General features: G+C 42.6%; 1 protein-coding gene across 1 annotated transcript; it reads left to right on the plus strand.

Annotated features, from left to right (window-relative positions):
• ATP6V1E1 (ATPase H+ transporting V1 subunit E1) lies at positions 1-15,727 on the plus strand. The gene is made up of 9 exons (XM_066633326.1): positions 1-132; positions 4,824-4,889; positions 5,825-5,934; positions 7,330-7,396; positions 10,081-10,170; positions 11,404-11,472; positions 14,035-14,129; positions 14,678-14,765; positions 15,162-15,727. Exons 1-9 carry the CDS (start codon positions 100-102, stop codon positions 15,222-15,224), a joined length of 681 nt encoding a protein of 226 aa, XP_066489423.1. The 5' UTR covers positions 1-99; the 3' UTR covers positions 15,225-15,727.
• The last annotated feature ends 298 nt before the right edge of the window (positions 15,728-16,025 follow it).

Here is a 16,025-nt window from a genome sequence, read left to right on the forward strand (position 1 = left end):
GACCCCAACCGGATTTGATTGCATTCCATCCGAGCCTCCCTCTTCGCACGGATCTGCTCTTCCCTGCCTGCCTGCCAGCCGCCTGGGCCTGCCTGCACCATGGCGCTCAGTGATGCCGACGTCCAGAAGCAGGTGCTGGGGGCTGCCCTCTGGGCAGGGAGGGAGAAGATGCTCAGGGTGGAGGGGGGGAGATGAAAGGGCACCTTTGGGGCAGGGGGTCACAGTGTCTTCCCTGGCCTGCCACCCTCCCTCCTCTCGCCTTGTGGGCTTAGGCTGTAGCCCTGCACACAGTTTCCTGGGAGTAGGCCCCATTGGACACACTGAGACTTACTTCTGAGTAGTCACTCACAGGAGTGTGCTTTCAGGCTGCCATCCTGTGCACACTTTCCTGGGAGAAAGCCCCATTGGACACACTGGGACTTACTTCTGAGATGCATAGGATTGTGCCCCTAGACAGGTTTAAGTGGGGAGTTCCATTGGGCTCAGTTCAGTGGGTCTCACGTCTGAGTAAACGTATGCAGACATATGTGCATGCGTTGCACTGCCCTCCCAGGATGCAAGTCCTGTTGTGTTTAGCAAGGCTCCCTCTTCCAGGGGGGTGTACATGGGACCACTCCCCCGAACTCCACTTGATGAGCCCCCTTCTCCCATTTATCATGTGTGTTCACAAGACTGGGCTGGGATAGGGCGAAGCATGCTTACTTCAGTATTAAAGCACCAGGAACAGCACAATCCCATGCGTGTCTACTCAGAAGTAAATCACATTGTGTTCAGTGAGGCTTACCCATAGGGAAGTGTGTGTAGGATTGCAGCCTGAGTCTGCCAGGTCTCACTCCCACTGTTGAACTAGGGACTTCAGAGTAAACCTTCTGAGAATGGGATTTGGGGCCCAATCCTGTCCAACTTTCCAGTGCCTGTGCAGCTGCAATGCAGCCCTGAGGTAAGGGAACAAACATTCCCTACCTTGAGGTAGCCTCCATGACTGCCTCCCTACTGCAGGATGTCGGGCATGCCTCATTGGTAAGGATGGATGCAATGGTGCTGGAAAGGGCTGGGCCACTTGTCCTCAAACTGAGATTTGTGTCATGTTGCTTAAATTGGGGCTGGGACAGGAGGAAATAGCTGAACTACTTGAGTTGGGTAACAGTCTATCCTCCATATCCTCTTTACCCAGGCTTCACACACTGGAGAGAACACTCTGTTCCAGAACACTATTCAGAGCGCGATACCATAGTCCTCAGAGACTGAAGGATGCCAACTTGAGTTTTTCATTCCCTGTCTTATGCAAGATCACACTGTTGTGTTCTGCATGAGTTAATGTGTGAATTACCTTCTCCCCAAGCCAGATCACGAAACTGGTAACATTCTAGAGCAGTGATTTTCAACCTTTTTCATCTCAAGGCACACTGAGAAGGTGCTAAAATGGTCAAGGCACACCATCAGCTTTTTGACCATTGGTAAGGCTCACCATGCTGCTTGTTGGGGCCTCAGATCCCCAATGGCCCTATTAATATATGACAGTCCTCCAAACTCCTGGGGCACACCTGCAGACCATTCATGGCACTCCAATGTGCCGTGGCACAGTGGTTGAAAATGGGATTCATTTCCCCACAGTGGGGAAATTTTCTATGGGTTCGTTTTCAACCACAGTAGTTGAAAATGGGTTGAAAATGGCTGTTCTAGAGAAGCCCAATCAGTATGCACTAATCCCCAAAATGGAAACTGTTTCATCTCCTTTCTTATGAGTGTGCCAGGATGTTGCTAGGGGCACTCATCCTAACTGCCATGACCTTGAGTGTGTGCCCTTGGAGTGAATGGCTTGTATGCAGTGAAGATGACTAAGAAAATGTCTGGTGGTAGACAGATGGAAAATCTACATTACCCCCACAAACAAGAAACCTCGAGTTCAGTGCTGATAAATCTGGGATAGCCACCATCCTTCTTTAGTCTATATTTATAATTTCAGTTTTTGAATGAGTTGTGGCTAATACTACTTGCCAGTGACACTGGCAACCTGAGCAAGCCATAATATGGTACTACAGTTGTGTATGCGTTTTTCCTCTCTCTCTCTCTTCCTGTCTGGTTTCCAGTAAGAATAAGTGGATGCTCTACTAAGGTATAATTGTCAAGTTGTACCTGAGAGTAGACCACAGTGCTTTCTTGTAGTTCTAAACTGTTATTAAACTTTGACAGCCATAAATTACTTGGGACCAAGACTGCCTTCCTATCCAAATGAAACTGCCCTGCCTCTTAATTTCTACCTGGGGGGGGGGCCTCATGCATGCCCCCGTTATCAGAATTTTGATATGGCTTTTTCTGTGATGGGCCCCTACTTTGTAGAATTCCCCGCCATATGAAATACGTTTGTTCTCCTCCCGATTGGTGTTCAGCCAGATGTTGAAGACATCCCTGTTTGCTTCTAACATTTCTTACCTTATACTGATGTTTTTTTTCTTATCAATTATGCTGCATTTAAGATGTTTTTATTGAAATTGTTGCCTCTTGTAACTTTTATTATGTTTGTAAACTTCCGTGCATCATTTTTTTTAGAAGGATGGGGATAGAAATTTTTTAAAAATAAAGTGGATCAATTAAATTTTGAAGATAAAGCATACTGTTTTCTCAGAGGCTGATGAGCTACTGGGAGAGGGCAAAGGAATTGTCCATCACTTGTAGTGTTCACTTCCAGCTTTGGTGCCCTCCAAAAAGACAAGATTGGTTTATTTCAGCATACTATAATGGGTTGATGATAAGCAGAAGATTGCTTATGGGATTTTGACATATTGGAAGACAAAGGACTGGTGTTTGGTCCATAGGTTTAAAACTAGAAGTACCTGAAGTAAGTCTTGTAGCTGCATGTCTTAAATATCTGTAAGAGAGAAGCTGCTGTAAAATGGAGGGAGGGGGCAGGGTATACTGTGGGCATTCATGTACCATGGAAAGGAAGAACTGGAAAAACCAATGACTAACACTCATGTTAGCTGACAAAAAAGGAAATTCCTACTGGAAGTGGAGTCTTTAGACAAAAGTTGGTATCCTGTTGAGTAAAAGAAGTCTGAAATTTTTTAAAATTGGCCACCTTGAAGCTCCTTTTCTGATTGTTTTCTCTGATGGCATGTTATGTATTTAGAAGTGACAATGATAAAAACTTTAATGAAAAATGATGCCCTACAGCCATCTGCTAACTCATAATAGATATCTAAATCCATTATGATTTTTCTAATATTGTATACTACTTCAAGGGCTTCAGCAATAACTACATAAGAACAGCCCCGTTGGATCAGGCCACAGGCCCATCTAGTCCAACTTCCTGTATCTCACAGTGGCCCACCAAATACCCCAGGAAACACACAAGGCAAGAAGAGACCTGCATCCTGGTGCCTTTCCTTGTGTCTGGCATAGCCCATTTCTAAAAGCAGGAGGTTGCACATGCACTTCATGACCTGTAACCTGTGATGGATTTTTCCTCCAGAAATTTGTCCAATCCCCTTTTAAAGGCATCTAAGCCAGATGCCATCACCACGTCCTGTGGCAAGGAGTTCCAACTACACGCCGAGTAAAGAAATATTTTCTTTGTCTTAACTCTCCCAACACTCAATTTTAGTGGATTTCCCCTGGTTCTGATGGTGTTTGAGAGAGAAAAGAACATTTATTCACTCTATCCTTCCTATGCATAATTTTGTATGTTTCAATCATAGCTACATTATGTATATTAATATTTAGCTAAAATACGTCCACTCAAGTTAACATCTCATATGCAACCTCTATTTGTAGTGGAAATTTACAAGACATAGTGTATGTTTGGTTGTCCTTTAGAGCTTGTCCTGTTGACTGTAAATAGTGCCCTTGCTGATAGAACTACTCTGAGCTAGGTTTGGAATGGAATACTGGGCCAAAGGCTGCAAAGATCCAGCCAACACTGGTCAAGCAATGTTCCTTCAGAGGTAATAAGCAGAGTATACATGATTTTCATGGATACTGCCAAAGGAGGTTGAACACCTTGTACAGTACATGTTTGTACATTAAAAAAAAAAAAAACAGGAGGATTCTAAAGCAAATCTTTTTTAACTTTGCAAGCAGTGCCATGTATTGCTGTCTGAGATGCTGACTGAGGAGGAGAAACATGATTGGTAGACTCCTTAATGCTTCATGTAGTCCTGTGGTCCCTAGGAAGTAGAGTGATGCCTGCAGAAGCTCTCAGCCTGTCCCATTGGCCATGAACAGTACAGCAAAGTTCAGTTACAGTGAGATCCGTGGGGCAAGAGTGCATTGATCTGGTCATTGTGCATTTGTAACACTTGCTTATACGTGCCATCTGTCCCAAAATTATGGTAGAAGAACCCTGTACAGTTTGTGACACATTAAGCTGAATACAGCCCATCGGGGGTTCAGTAAACATACTGTCACCTGCCTGGAGCTGCAAAAATGGGCAATTAGGAGGCAGCAGTACATGGTTGGTAGGCTGTGTTCATCTTTATGGTTCATAAGCTATGTATATACCTATGCCATGTTGCTTGTTGCAACATTTAACTGGTCTAAATGTGTAGTGTATGTAAAATAATGGAGCTAATACACTTGCAGTTCTTGGACAGATTGAAGCAATAATAGCCTGTATATGTGAGGCAGTTTTTCTTTTTTTTAACAGGAATTTGCCAAACTTTGTAAAACAGCTTGGTGGTCCATTTTTCTGTCTTGGTATTCAAAGGAACACATCCAAAAAACCACTACTACTTGGTCTTATGATGATGGGGAAATTGTGTGGTGTTCAAAGACAAAAATGTTTCACCAGCTGTGAGAAATTACAGTTCTTCTTTCTGTTGCAGATTAAGCACATGATGGCTTTCATTGAACAGGAAGCAAATGAAAAGGCAGAAGAAATAGACGCGAAGGTAAATAGATAGTAGTCAGGTCTTTCCCATGTCTGGAATTCACACAAATGACCGTGGCCTTTTCTGATGCCCTAAAGCTAACTTCTGCTGAACATAGCATTTCATTATTTCCTCCATTATCCTTGAAACTATTTTATGGGGCCTAGATGTGGCTACACACCATCTTTTGACAACCATGGAGTAAGGGTTGGTCAGGTTTGTCTTGCTGAAAAGTGATGTGTAACCTGATGCTACTCCAGTTTAATCAAAAGTACCATTGAGTTCAGTGGTACTTCTAGACTGGTCCACAGAGGGTTTTAACAGCCTAATATTCCTCTTTGGTTTAACTCTTATCAATACTGATGTTAACTTACATACTCAAATAATTGTTCTGAATACACTGAAATGTTTAAAGGTCATGAAAGTGGATGCTGTTACTACCTTCAGTAAGACATTGAAGCAGAGAAAGATGTTGTATAGGAATGGACTTCTGGACACATCTGGCTTCAGATGTCTGACTACTCCATATTTACTGGAGTTTTGCAAGACATTTGCATGGTTCTCAGGTTTGCAATATGAGTAAGATTCTCGCCCTACTTCTGCAAAGATCTTTGAGTGCAAATTCTGGCACCTCGGATTATGCATTTTGAAACTGGTGGTAATCTGGCCTTCCTGGTAAGGATCTGTGTAATACTGCATGATATATACCCTATTGAAGTAAGTCTTGATATATCAGATCAAGATATTGATATTAAGATACCTGCTACTCTTGCATTGGGTAGTTGGGTGATCAGTAAATTGTGGTCAGTTTTTCCAGAACTCTGCTTTGTATAGTTTCAACTGCAATTCCATGAAACCATTTGATCCAAAGTTCAGGCTCCCTGCCTTGCTTTTTTGCTTTAGTAGCAAAAGGTGCATTTGGCCTGAATGAGATTACAACATATTCTTCTTTGTAGGCCGAAGAAGAATTCAATATTGAGAAAGGTCGCCTTGTTCAGACACAGAGATTGAAGATAATGGAGTACTATGAAAAGAAGGAGAAACAGATTGAACAACAGAAAAAAATGTATGTAATGCGAAGTGACCGAGTCCATTCTAGGTTCTCATGCCTCTGTGAATAAGTAACACCAAGAACACATTTTTGTAGCTAGTGCCCTTTTACAAATCTTGTGAATATGCATGTAAGATATTCTACATTAACCATTTCTAATCTCAGTGATAGCCTTTAGAACAATCTGGACACATGTCTTTGTGTTCCTGCTAACAGAATGTTCTCTTTACTTGGACATTTACGGGCAGTCCTGTTGGAGATTGCTTGTTTCCCACAGAAGAAAATGGTGTCTGTTTTGTAGTATAGACAGCCATATGTATCTATGGGTCACATTTTATCTCTATAAAGAGATATAAGGACAACGTACATGATGTGTATTTGTGTCACCCCCATCCCTTTTATCCTCACAACAATCCTGAAAGGTAGGTTAGGTTAAGAGAGAGGATTAGTCCAGGGTCATTTAGTGAGTACGTCTTCCTGGTTCCTGTCGTTTGCAATAATTACTACACTACTCTCAGACTTTATCCAAACATACGTCATGTAGGTTTGCATGATGACATTGCACAAATAAGGTGACTCGCACATGCAAAAAGAACTCAGTGTTAAACAGCGTGACTGTCTCCTGTGGAAGTAGCTTAAGGAATGATGGTAGAGAGTCACTGTGACACAGTGGCTGGGGATACCTGGATTCTGATTCATGAAGGTCACTGGCTGATCCTTGGGCCAGTTGCTCTGTCTCACACCTAACCTACTCTGTAGGACTGTTGTGTGGAAAAAACACAGGTGTATTCCCTCTAAGCCCCTTAATGCTCAGTTGTAATTGAAATCCCTGTCCTTAGAAAGATGGAGTTTTCTCTCTGCTTTATAAGTCAGGGGGACATTATCCAGAGACCATGGCATCTCTAGGAAGAGAGAGGAGACCTCTGAATGAAGTTCAGCCTAAAAACAAGTACTTGTGTATGGTCTATGGATTTTGTTCAGCAAGCATAGCAAAGGTCTTGAAGATCTAGCATTGTTATCAAGTGATCTCCAGCAAAATGAATTGCAGTCAGAATAACTTAGGTTGGAGCTTCCTCTCTCCCTTGTGATTCATAATACATGAGTAGTAAAAGGTGTTGCTTATTTGGAGTTATTTCACTCCTGTGTCTCAGGCAAGCTCAGATAAGTCTATAGACTTGTTCAGCAATGCAATTATTGCTGTTTAGAACAGATTATAGTGTGTGGTGTGGTGCTGGGGGTGGCAGCTTGATGGTGGATTACAGAACTCCCAGCAACAGACTGAAGCAGGAGGATCAGGCCTTTGGGTCATGGACTAAAGAAAACCTTTTGTTTGGGCCTCTTTGGAGTCAACCTGCATAATCTGTGCCTGCTGTTTCATTGTCTGAAGCATGTTTTTTGGCTGACTTGCAGTCAGATGTCCAACTTGATGAATCAGGCAAGACTGAAGGTTCTGAAAGCAAGAGATGATCTGATTGCAGTGAGTATATGTTTCTCTTTGTAAGATAATAATGGGGATTCTTGTAACTTGTTGGACCTAAACCTATATCTCAGTTTCACTCTCATAACATGATCCTAGACAGGATTGCTCAGAAGTAAAAACCATTGTGTTCAATAGAGCCTTCTCCCAGATAAGTGTATATAGGATTGCTTGCTTCTTGTGTCCTTGTCATAGAAAAGTAGTTATTGCTTGTATGTCATTCATGTATACAGAGGCCCAGAACTTTGCATTTGCACATCTCTCATTTCCTGCTATAACAGGAGGAACATGGAACAGAAAAACCATTTTTCTGTTTAATTCTCCATTTCAGCCAGTGAGTCTTTCCCCTAATCAGCAGCTAATAGTTGTACAGAAAAGTAGTGGTCTTGAACTCTGACTTAATCAGTATAGGCAGGATGGCAGTAAAGAATAATGCCTTATCTACGTGATAACTGATTTTGTTCACATTCTCAATTAGGTGGGACACTTTTGTGTCCAGATTGACCATTTTAGACTACAGGTGGGGGGGTCACATAACTGTGTATCCCCCATGCCTAGAATTCCCTGCGTATAAAAAACACTTGCATGCCAGAGAGAAGAGCTCTAGCCAACCTTTGTCTGGCATGTTGGTTTTCTGTATGCAGGGAATTCTAATGACAGTGAAGCATTCAATCTTGTGAAGCCCCTATAACCTATAGCAGTTATAGCATGGACATGGTTTATCCCCTCAGTGGGAACTAGGCTAAACACTTGGCCTAGTTTTTGCTATAGGACAACTAAGTGACATTGCAATATTGTTTCACTACTGGCTGAAGGAGACTTTCCAGAGCTAGAATTTGCTTTGATGTCTTGTTGGACCATATAGTATATGGAAAATAATTTCTTGACTAAAAAACTCAAATGTTTCAGAATATATGGAATTAATATTTTATATCTTTTAAATACTTCCACTGAATTTCTGTTCTGGAATAGGGAACATTACAAATGATAGCCATATTGTTTAGTTCAGAGATTGCACTGCTATAATATAGATGCAATTTATTTTCTAGTCTGCTAATTGGGTTCAAAATAAGATGATTTTTATCAGCTGGGGCCTTCCAGTACATTTGGTCCTCTATGCAGAATATATTGCCTACTCCATTGTAGAACAAGAAGGGTGGTACTCCATAAAACAGGCCCTTTCTTCATCAGAAGTTAAATTCCTCAATTCCTATTGTCCTTTTAAACCAAGGATGTCAAACTCGTGTCTCCCCAGGGGCCACACTGGATTCATGCACCTGCTGAGGGCTGGTGGTCCAGAGTTCCAGGGCCGCTGCCCCCCTTGTCTCTGAATGCAGCCAGAGCTACATTCCGGTGCTGTCCAGCAGGTGTTCTGATGGCCAGGAATGCCATGTGCAGCCTCTCCAGCCCTCACAGTGATGTTCTGAGGTCTCAAAAGGCCTTAAAACATCACTTCTGATATTTCCAAAAACCTGAAGTGACATCTTTCCAAGGTCTCAGCACATCATTCTGAGGTCCAAGGAGGCAGCACACAGCCTCCCCGGCTCTCAGAGCACCCTCCTGACATGACCAGAGCACAGCTGCAGTTGCATTTGGGAGGGGGTGGCCCTGGAATTTTGTGGGCCACCTGAAGAGGTTCCACAGGCTGCATGTTTGACATCCCTGTTTTAAAGCAACAAATTGTGGTTAATGATTGTGATGCCAGAATTCAGTTAATACAGAAGTGTTAATACATCTTCTTGAGCAAGAGATGGAAGGAGGCTAAACAAATCATTTTGCAATCTAGCTCCTTCTCTCTGACTTTGTTTTATTAGATGGCTCAGTCACATGCCTCTGCTTCATGAAATGTTCATCCTTCCTCTTTTTTTGTGCAGTTGGGGCCCATGGCTTTATATCTGCTAGGGCTGTGATGAAGCTTCTGGAAAAATAGTATAATGCAAAGTCATGGTTAACATTTGGAATAGTGAGGTTCAGTGGACTGCCTTTGTGATAGAGGAGTAGGGAAGTATGTGAATCTCTGCTGTGAAACACAGAGCATTCTCAGCTGACTCAGTGCCATAAATGCAGCATCTGGAGCACCTTGTCTTATAATAGTGCAAGATTTTTATTTTTCACTACTTGACATGGTGGATCAGAGCCATCATGTACACTCCTAACATGATGTGCAGAAACAGGTGAAATATCTGTCTTGCCAGTTCCCACCTTTTCCTTGCTATAGAGTTGTGCTTTGCATGAAAGCTTTACAGGAAGCTGAACTAGATGGGCCTATGGCCTGATCCAGTGGGGGCTGTTCTTATGAGCAAGAAGCAAAAACAGGATGGAACTGTGCAAATAAGGACAGAGTTGTAGAACAAAGTGAATGAATTGTAATCTGGGATGTAATTTTCATGGCAGGGAGACGATGATGATGCCTTGTCATAAACAAGTGTATAAAATAGAACTGACACTTTCAAAGTAGTGCTCATGGCGGTAAGTTCCATTTTCTCCGCTTCAGATTACTGCCCTTCAAAAGGCTGCTGCTTGCATTCTTTTCTCTTGTAAAGCTTGACAGGTTGTGGGACAAAAGCTGCAGTAGTAATCCAGGCCTATGGACTGAGCACATCTCGGGGGAGGGGGACAAAAAAGCCCAAACCTCAGAGTTCATCTACTTGGGCATTAATGACCAAGTCTTTCTCTTGCTCTAGGATTTGCTGCAAGAAGCCAAGCAGAGACTGGCTAAAGTAGTGAAAGATACTGGCAGATATCAAACACTGTTGGATGGGCTGGTTCTACAGGTAATGTTTCTGGACAGTATTGTTTGAAAAATTTATATCCTGCCCTTTCCATGCCAAAGCAAAATGCCCAAGGCAGCTTACAGCGCTCCATAAAGTACAAAAATGTCATAACAGGTAATGAGCATTAAAAACATTAATTTTAACATTGAACAGTGCAACATGCAACATAAAAATGAAAACAAAGCAAGACCTAACACATTTTGTCTAAAGAGGCAGTCAAGTCACAGCAGTATTTCAGAGGTGCAGAGGGCCAATATCTACTCAGCAACCAGACGAAACAGGTATGTTGTTGAGTCTTCACAGATAAGCCATGAGGGAGGGAGTAGTTCTCAATTCCCCCTGGAAGAGAATTCCATACTTGTGGCACCACTACAGAGAAGGCTTGCCCCCGAGCTGCCACCCCTCTCACTTGGAACAGAGGCAGCACTTGTAGAAAAGCCCCCTCAGGTGACCTAAAAGGGCAGGCTGAAATGTATGGAAAGAGGCAATCTTTCAGATAGCATGAACCCAAATCATGGAGGTTTGAACTAGCACTTTGAATTGGGACCAATTCAAATGGGCAACCAGTGTAGCTGCTGAAGCAATGGTCCAGCAGAGTCACATTCTGTAGTGAATATAACCACCCAAGCCACCACATTCTGCAGTAATTGCAGTTTCCAAACTGTTTTAGCAGGTAGAATAATGTAGAGCGCCAACTGTGAAAATACCTTGCATCTTATTGTACTCTTAGCCATGGGTGTAGATCTGCTGACATTTTTTCCAAGAATGTGTAGCTTTTATTCTTAGAGGAAAATCTAAATTCTAAGAGACTTGACATGCTCATTAGGAGCTATATTGAAGTCTGCTTTAAAATTCCTCTGTCCAGGAGGTCAAATCAGAGCTATTGTAACTCCTTAATTCTGGAGTCCAATGCCTTGAGGGATGTGCCTCAGCTGAAGTCCCGCACTCCTTTGACAAACTGATTAACCTTTTTCGTTGCTGTGCTTGAGTCCAGTGTTGGTTTTTATTTGACTTCTTAGTGATGGGTTTTAGTTACCCAGGTGCTTTTGTGACTGTTATCATAAACGTTTGTTTTTCCCCTGTATACTGTTTAACTGCTTAGATGGTAATATGACATTGACTGTACATGACATTACTGGTTACATGACAAATTTGAATTGTGGCTTACAAACTTAAGTTGACATTAAGCTTCTTATTATGAGAAAGAAATGAATTCTCTTTTGTTTTATAAAGGGATTTTATCAGTTACTTGAACCTAAAATGGTTGTCCGTTGCCGAAAACAGGATCTGCCTTTGGTGAAGGTAAGATTGCTTTGAATGAAATGGACTTGGGGTTTGAAAGTGGGTCTCCTGGGGTAGCCTTTGGCAGCAGTCAAGATCTCCAAAAGATCCATACTTTGATCTCCCAGCATTCTCATTTTTAATCTGTTGGGTGTGGAAAACTGTTGGGTGTGTGTCTCCAAATATGTTTAGAACTGTGCGGAGAAGGGGAATGCCTCTTCCCTGCACTTTTCCTAAACAATCAAAACTTTTCTTCCCTTCTCCATGTGTGGAACTCCTTGCCACAAGAAGTAGTGATGCATCTTGCCAAGATGCCTTTAAGAGGGAATTGGACAAATTTTTGGAGGAAAAGTTCATCTTGGGTTACAAGTCATGGGAGGTATGTGCAAGCTCCTGGTTTTAGAGGTAGGCTGCCACTGATTGCTAAATGCAGGGAGGGCGCCAGGACGTAGGTTGTGTATGTTGTCTTGTGTGCTCCCTGAAGCATTTGGTGGGCCGCTGTGAGATACAGGAAGCTGGAATAGATGGGCCTTTGGCTTGATCCAGCAGGGCTCTTACTTTCTTATCTTACTCCCAGAGCTCCAATTTGTCCTACTGGAAAAAAAAAATCTAGGTAGCACAGAGCTAGCATATGCAGTTGTTGACATCATTTTGGAAACTGAACAGTTGGTCATACATCCTCTGTGAAGGTGTCCTGTTATCAGGCATACTCTGAGACACATGTAACATTTTTTTTTATTAATCAAGTGGACAGTAGTTTATGGCACAACTCAATGGAATGAAATAAAGAGGAGAGGCAATGATATAGGTACTATATAGATCTTGGGGCTAAACTTAAATAAAAAGAGGAGGGGATAAAAAAAGATCCTAGACTCACACCAAACAAAAGGAGGAGGGAATAGAATTGCAAAGTGTATCATGAGTTTGATTGTATATGAAACATAAGATAATAGTGTGTATTAGGGCCAATGGTTGGGGTGCCAAAGGCCAGTGTTGCCTATCTGTACCTGCTTGGATAAGGCTTAGATTGATGGAGGGATCATAGGGTTGTTTGCCATGTCACAGCAACCTCCTGACTCAAAGGAAGTAAAAAGGCAGGAAAGGGTTTGATAAGCAAACTCAGAGGGCTAGGCAGTTGCCTTGGCCAACTTAGGGGAGAGAAGCCAAGGAAGGAGGCTGAGATTGCTTTCCCAGGGGAAGGCTTCTTAGGCACTTCAGTGGGTGCTGAGCCATGGCTTGTTGCACTTTGGGAGAAGGAAAGCTGGAAAAGAGTGGCCTGATGTCTGTGCTGGTTAGCACAGCAGTTCTTGGGTCATGAAGAGAGTAGAGTGCTTGTTGATGGGCCACACCAGGTGGAGGTGTGCAACACCTGTTGTGCAACACCCTGAAACAGATCTGACGGAACTTCTTGATGGCTCAGGAGGCCAGAATCTTGATTGGCATGTGGCTCTTGATTGAGTTTCATGAAGTTGGTGAGGGACATTAGAGCTGAAGGCATCCCTTGTGTGACAAAGTCAGGAAGCTCCCAGGATGTGGCATCACTTGCAGATCTGAATAGATGTCCAAACATGGTATGGCTTGTCATAGAATTTTGAGGCAGGCCTTCTCATAAGCTAGCAAGTGGAGAAGAAGGCTTCTTCAACAAATCAAAGTTTGGTCTTTTGCCTAAAGACTTGTGACACTTGATGCATCCCTTGACATCAGCCTAATCAAAACCTAAGATTTGCCGGGAGCATGCTTTCCTAGCAGGCATCCAGCACCTCACACATGTGTATATAAATGTGTCAGGCAACCAGCTGAGTAGCACAAGAAAATCTGTCTTCTGTTGAGTCATGCTGAGTTGATCCATCTAGCCCAGGGGTGCCCAAACTCTGGTCCGTGGGCCATTTGCAACCCGTGGAGACCCCCAGTCTGGCCCGCAGGGAGCCCCAGTCTCCAGTTAGTCTCTAGTCAGCTGGAGACTTGATGGAGACCTTTCTGGCCTGACACAACTGCTCTCAGCGCGACAGCTGAGTGTTTGACCTCTTGCACGAGCTGCGGTCCAAGGGCTCCCTATGCTGCTTGCTGTTTCACTTCTATGAAGCAGCAGTGGCAGCAAAGGAAAGGCTGGCCTTGCTTTACACAAGGGCTTTTATAGGCCTTCATTCATTCATATAAATTCAATCTCTAATATATTCATTTATGTAAATTTATTCAAATTTTAAATGTAAATTCTTTTTTCTCATACCCCAACTCAATGTCGGAGAGATGATGTGGTCCTCCTGCCATAAAGTTTAGACACCCCTGCTCCAGCCCAATACTGTCTCAGTTAACTGACAGTAGCCCAGGTCTTTCTCACACCTTGGTACCTTTTGGAGACACCAGGACTTGATCCTAAGACCATAAGGCTGTGGTTAAATCTGAGACTATAAGAAGCTTGTGTTCTTCTGCTTAGATATGGGTGACCAGAGTTCTTGCAATGTCTGCCTTCTGAGAAGCTAACTAATAATGTGGTGGCAATATTAGTTTGGATCTATGGTCTCCTCTGCCACAGAAGTTTGTGTGTGTTCCTTCCCACTGAAAAATGTCTAAATTCTGTTTCAGGCGGCAGTTCAGAAAAGCATCCCAATCTACAAAGGTGCCACCAAAAAAGATGTTGATATTCACATTGACCAGGATGTTTTTCTGCCAGAGGACATGTAAGAAAAATACTAAATAAAATAAGACTTACTGGAAGAAAATATGATAGTGGCTGAGTAGGTTAGAGTGAGCTTGCTGGTCTTGATTGAAAAGTGTCCAATGCTTAGTGCTGTTTAGTGGAAACTGTTGTTGCCTCCTACTTAATAACATTGGGTAAATTCTGTACTATACTGTTCATATCCACCTAGAAAGCAGTAATAGCATTGGGTAATCCATTTGTAGTTCCCAGATCAGTTCTTAGCCTGGAAACAGGTGGAATTTGATTTAGGCCCGAATGGGTGAAAGCATCGTGACCTGCTGGTCTGTCTCTAAAGGTGATACTGCAATCCAAGCCAAAGACTAGAGAGAATCACAAAGGGGAGAGAATGTGCTTGCTGGTGGCTCTCAGATGGGTTGTGTTGCCCTAAATCTCCCCAGGGGTTCTAAAGCATTTGTTAGTGTGTGTTTAAAAATTCCATCTATGCTATAAATTGAGACTTAAAGCCTTTGTTTGAGCAAATTGTTTCTTCTTTGAGGCTGCTGATTAGCACGTTTTTCTCTCTTCTAGAGCTGGAGGTGTTGAAATTTATAACAGCGACAATAAAATCAAGGTTTCTAATACACTGGAAAGCCGACTGGACCTGATTGCCCAGCAGGTAAGCTTGGGAATAGGCACTCTTTTTCCGAGTTGGCTGTGCATTTTTATGGCTTGTGTTCATCACAGAATCTGATCATACTGCTTTCAGCACACTACCAGACTTAGTGTTTCCTGAAAATAAGTGTAGTGTTTGTGAGCAACAAAGAGAACTGGTGCAGAGCTCTGGGGGTGCTATTGGAAATGCCAAAAGCCCCCCTGGCAGTTGATTCTGCTCAACAAAATGTGTAAAAGTGGGACTTGCTATGACAAGCCCCAGAGTAAGCATTTCTCAGTGTTATGTGAGCAAGGCATTGGGTCATCAGTATTGGCATCCTTGGTGCATCCTTTTTGGGCAATAATTAAGGATTTCTCAAACAGCCTGTAACTATCTTCTGTTTTCCCCTCCCCCCCACAGATGATGCCAGATATCCGAACGGCACTTTTTGGTGCCAACAACAACAGGAAGTTTATGGACTAAATTTCTGGGGAGCAAAGGTGGAATCTCTTCCACTGCCATAGAGAAGGAAGATGCCAGAGCATCTCTAATAAAACCATCACACATGCTTTAAAATGTGCTCAATGGTATATTGTGTTGTCCTGTGTACATGTTTCAGTTAAATTATTTTGTGCATATGTGCTGTGCTTAGCCTGATTGGAAAAGGGGCTGGAAGACCTCTGTCCTCAGAAAAATGGTACAGTATGTGAACTTCTTAAAAAGGAGGTATTCGAGTTTCTTGAGTTCAAGGGGGGATCAGTGGTCAGTCTCTGCTTTGGCCTCTTCCCTCAAGGCATGCCACCAATCTGTGCTGCTTGTCCATAATTTCGTTCCTCAAATAGCTTCTCCGTACTCTGTTAAACCAGGAGCATACATTTCTCTCAAGGGTCACCATGAACTCTTGTTAAGTTGGTCAACTCAAGACTTTTGTTCTGTATATGTGGTTAAAAAGAATTATAAATAAATATATATATGCTAAAATAAAAGGAATGTGAGAGTATGTTGCTCTGCTTTGTTGCCGTGATATGCCTATTCTTGCAGGTACAGTAGCAATTACCTTCCCTAAGTTTTTTTTTTTTTTAGTTAAGAGCATAGAAGAGACTTGCACAATGGTGGGGATGCTTATAAGAGACCTCAGTTAAATTGAAATAGTAGACTTTATAGCAAACCAAGAAACTCTGCATACTATAATGTGGTTTGATTTGTCAGAGATAAGCTCTAGGTTGTTTTCCAAAAAGACCATTGTTCAGTGAAGGTGTGTTGTAATAGCAAAAGAGGAACAAC

The sequence above is a fragment of the Tiliqua scincoides genome, chromosome 7, assembly GCF_035046505.1.
Source record: "Tiliqua scincoides isolate rTilSci1 chromosome 7, rTilSci1.hap2, whole genome shotgun sequence".
NCBI lineage: Eukaryota > Metazoa > Chordata > Lepidosauria > Squamata > Scincidae > Tiliqua > Tiliqua scincoides.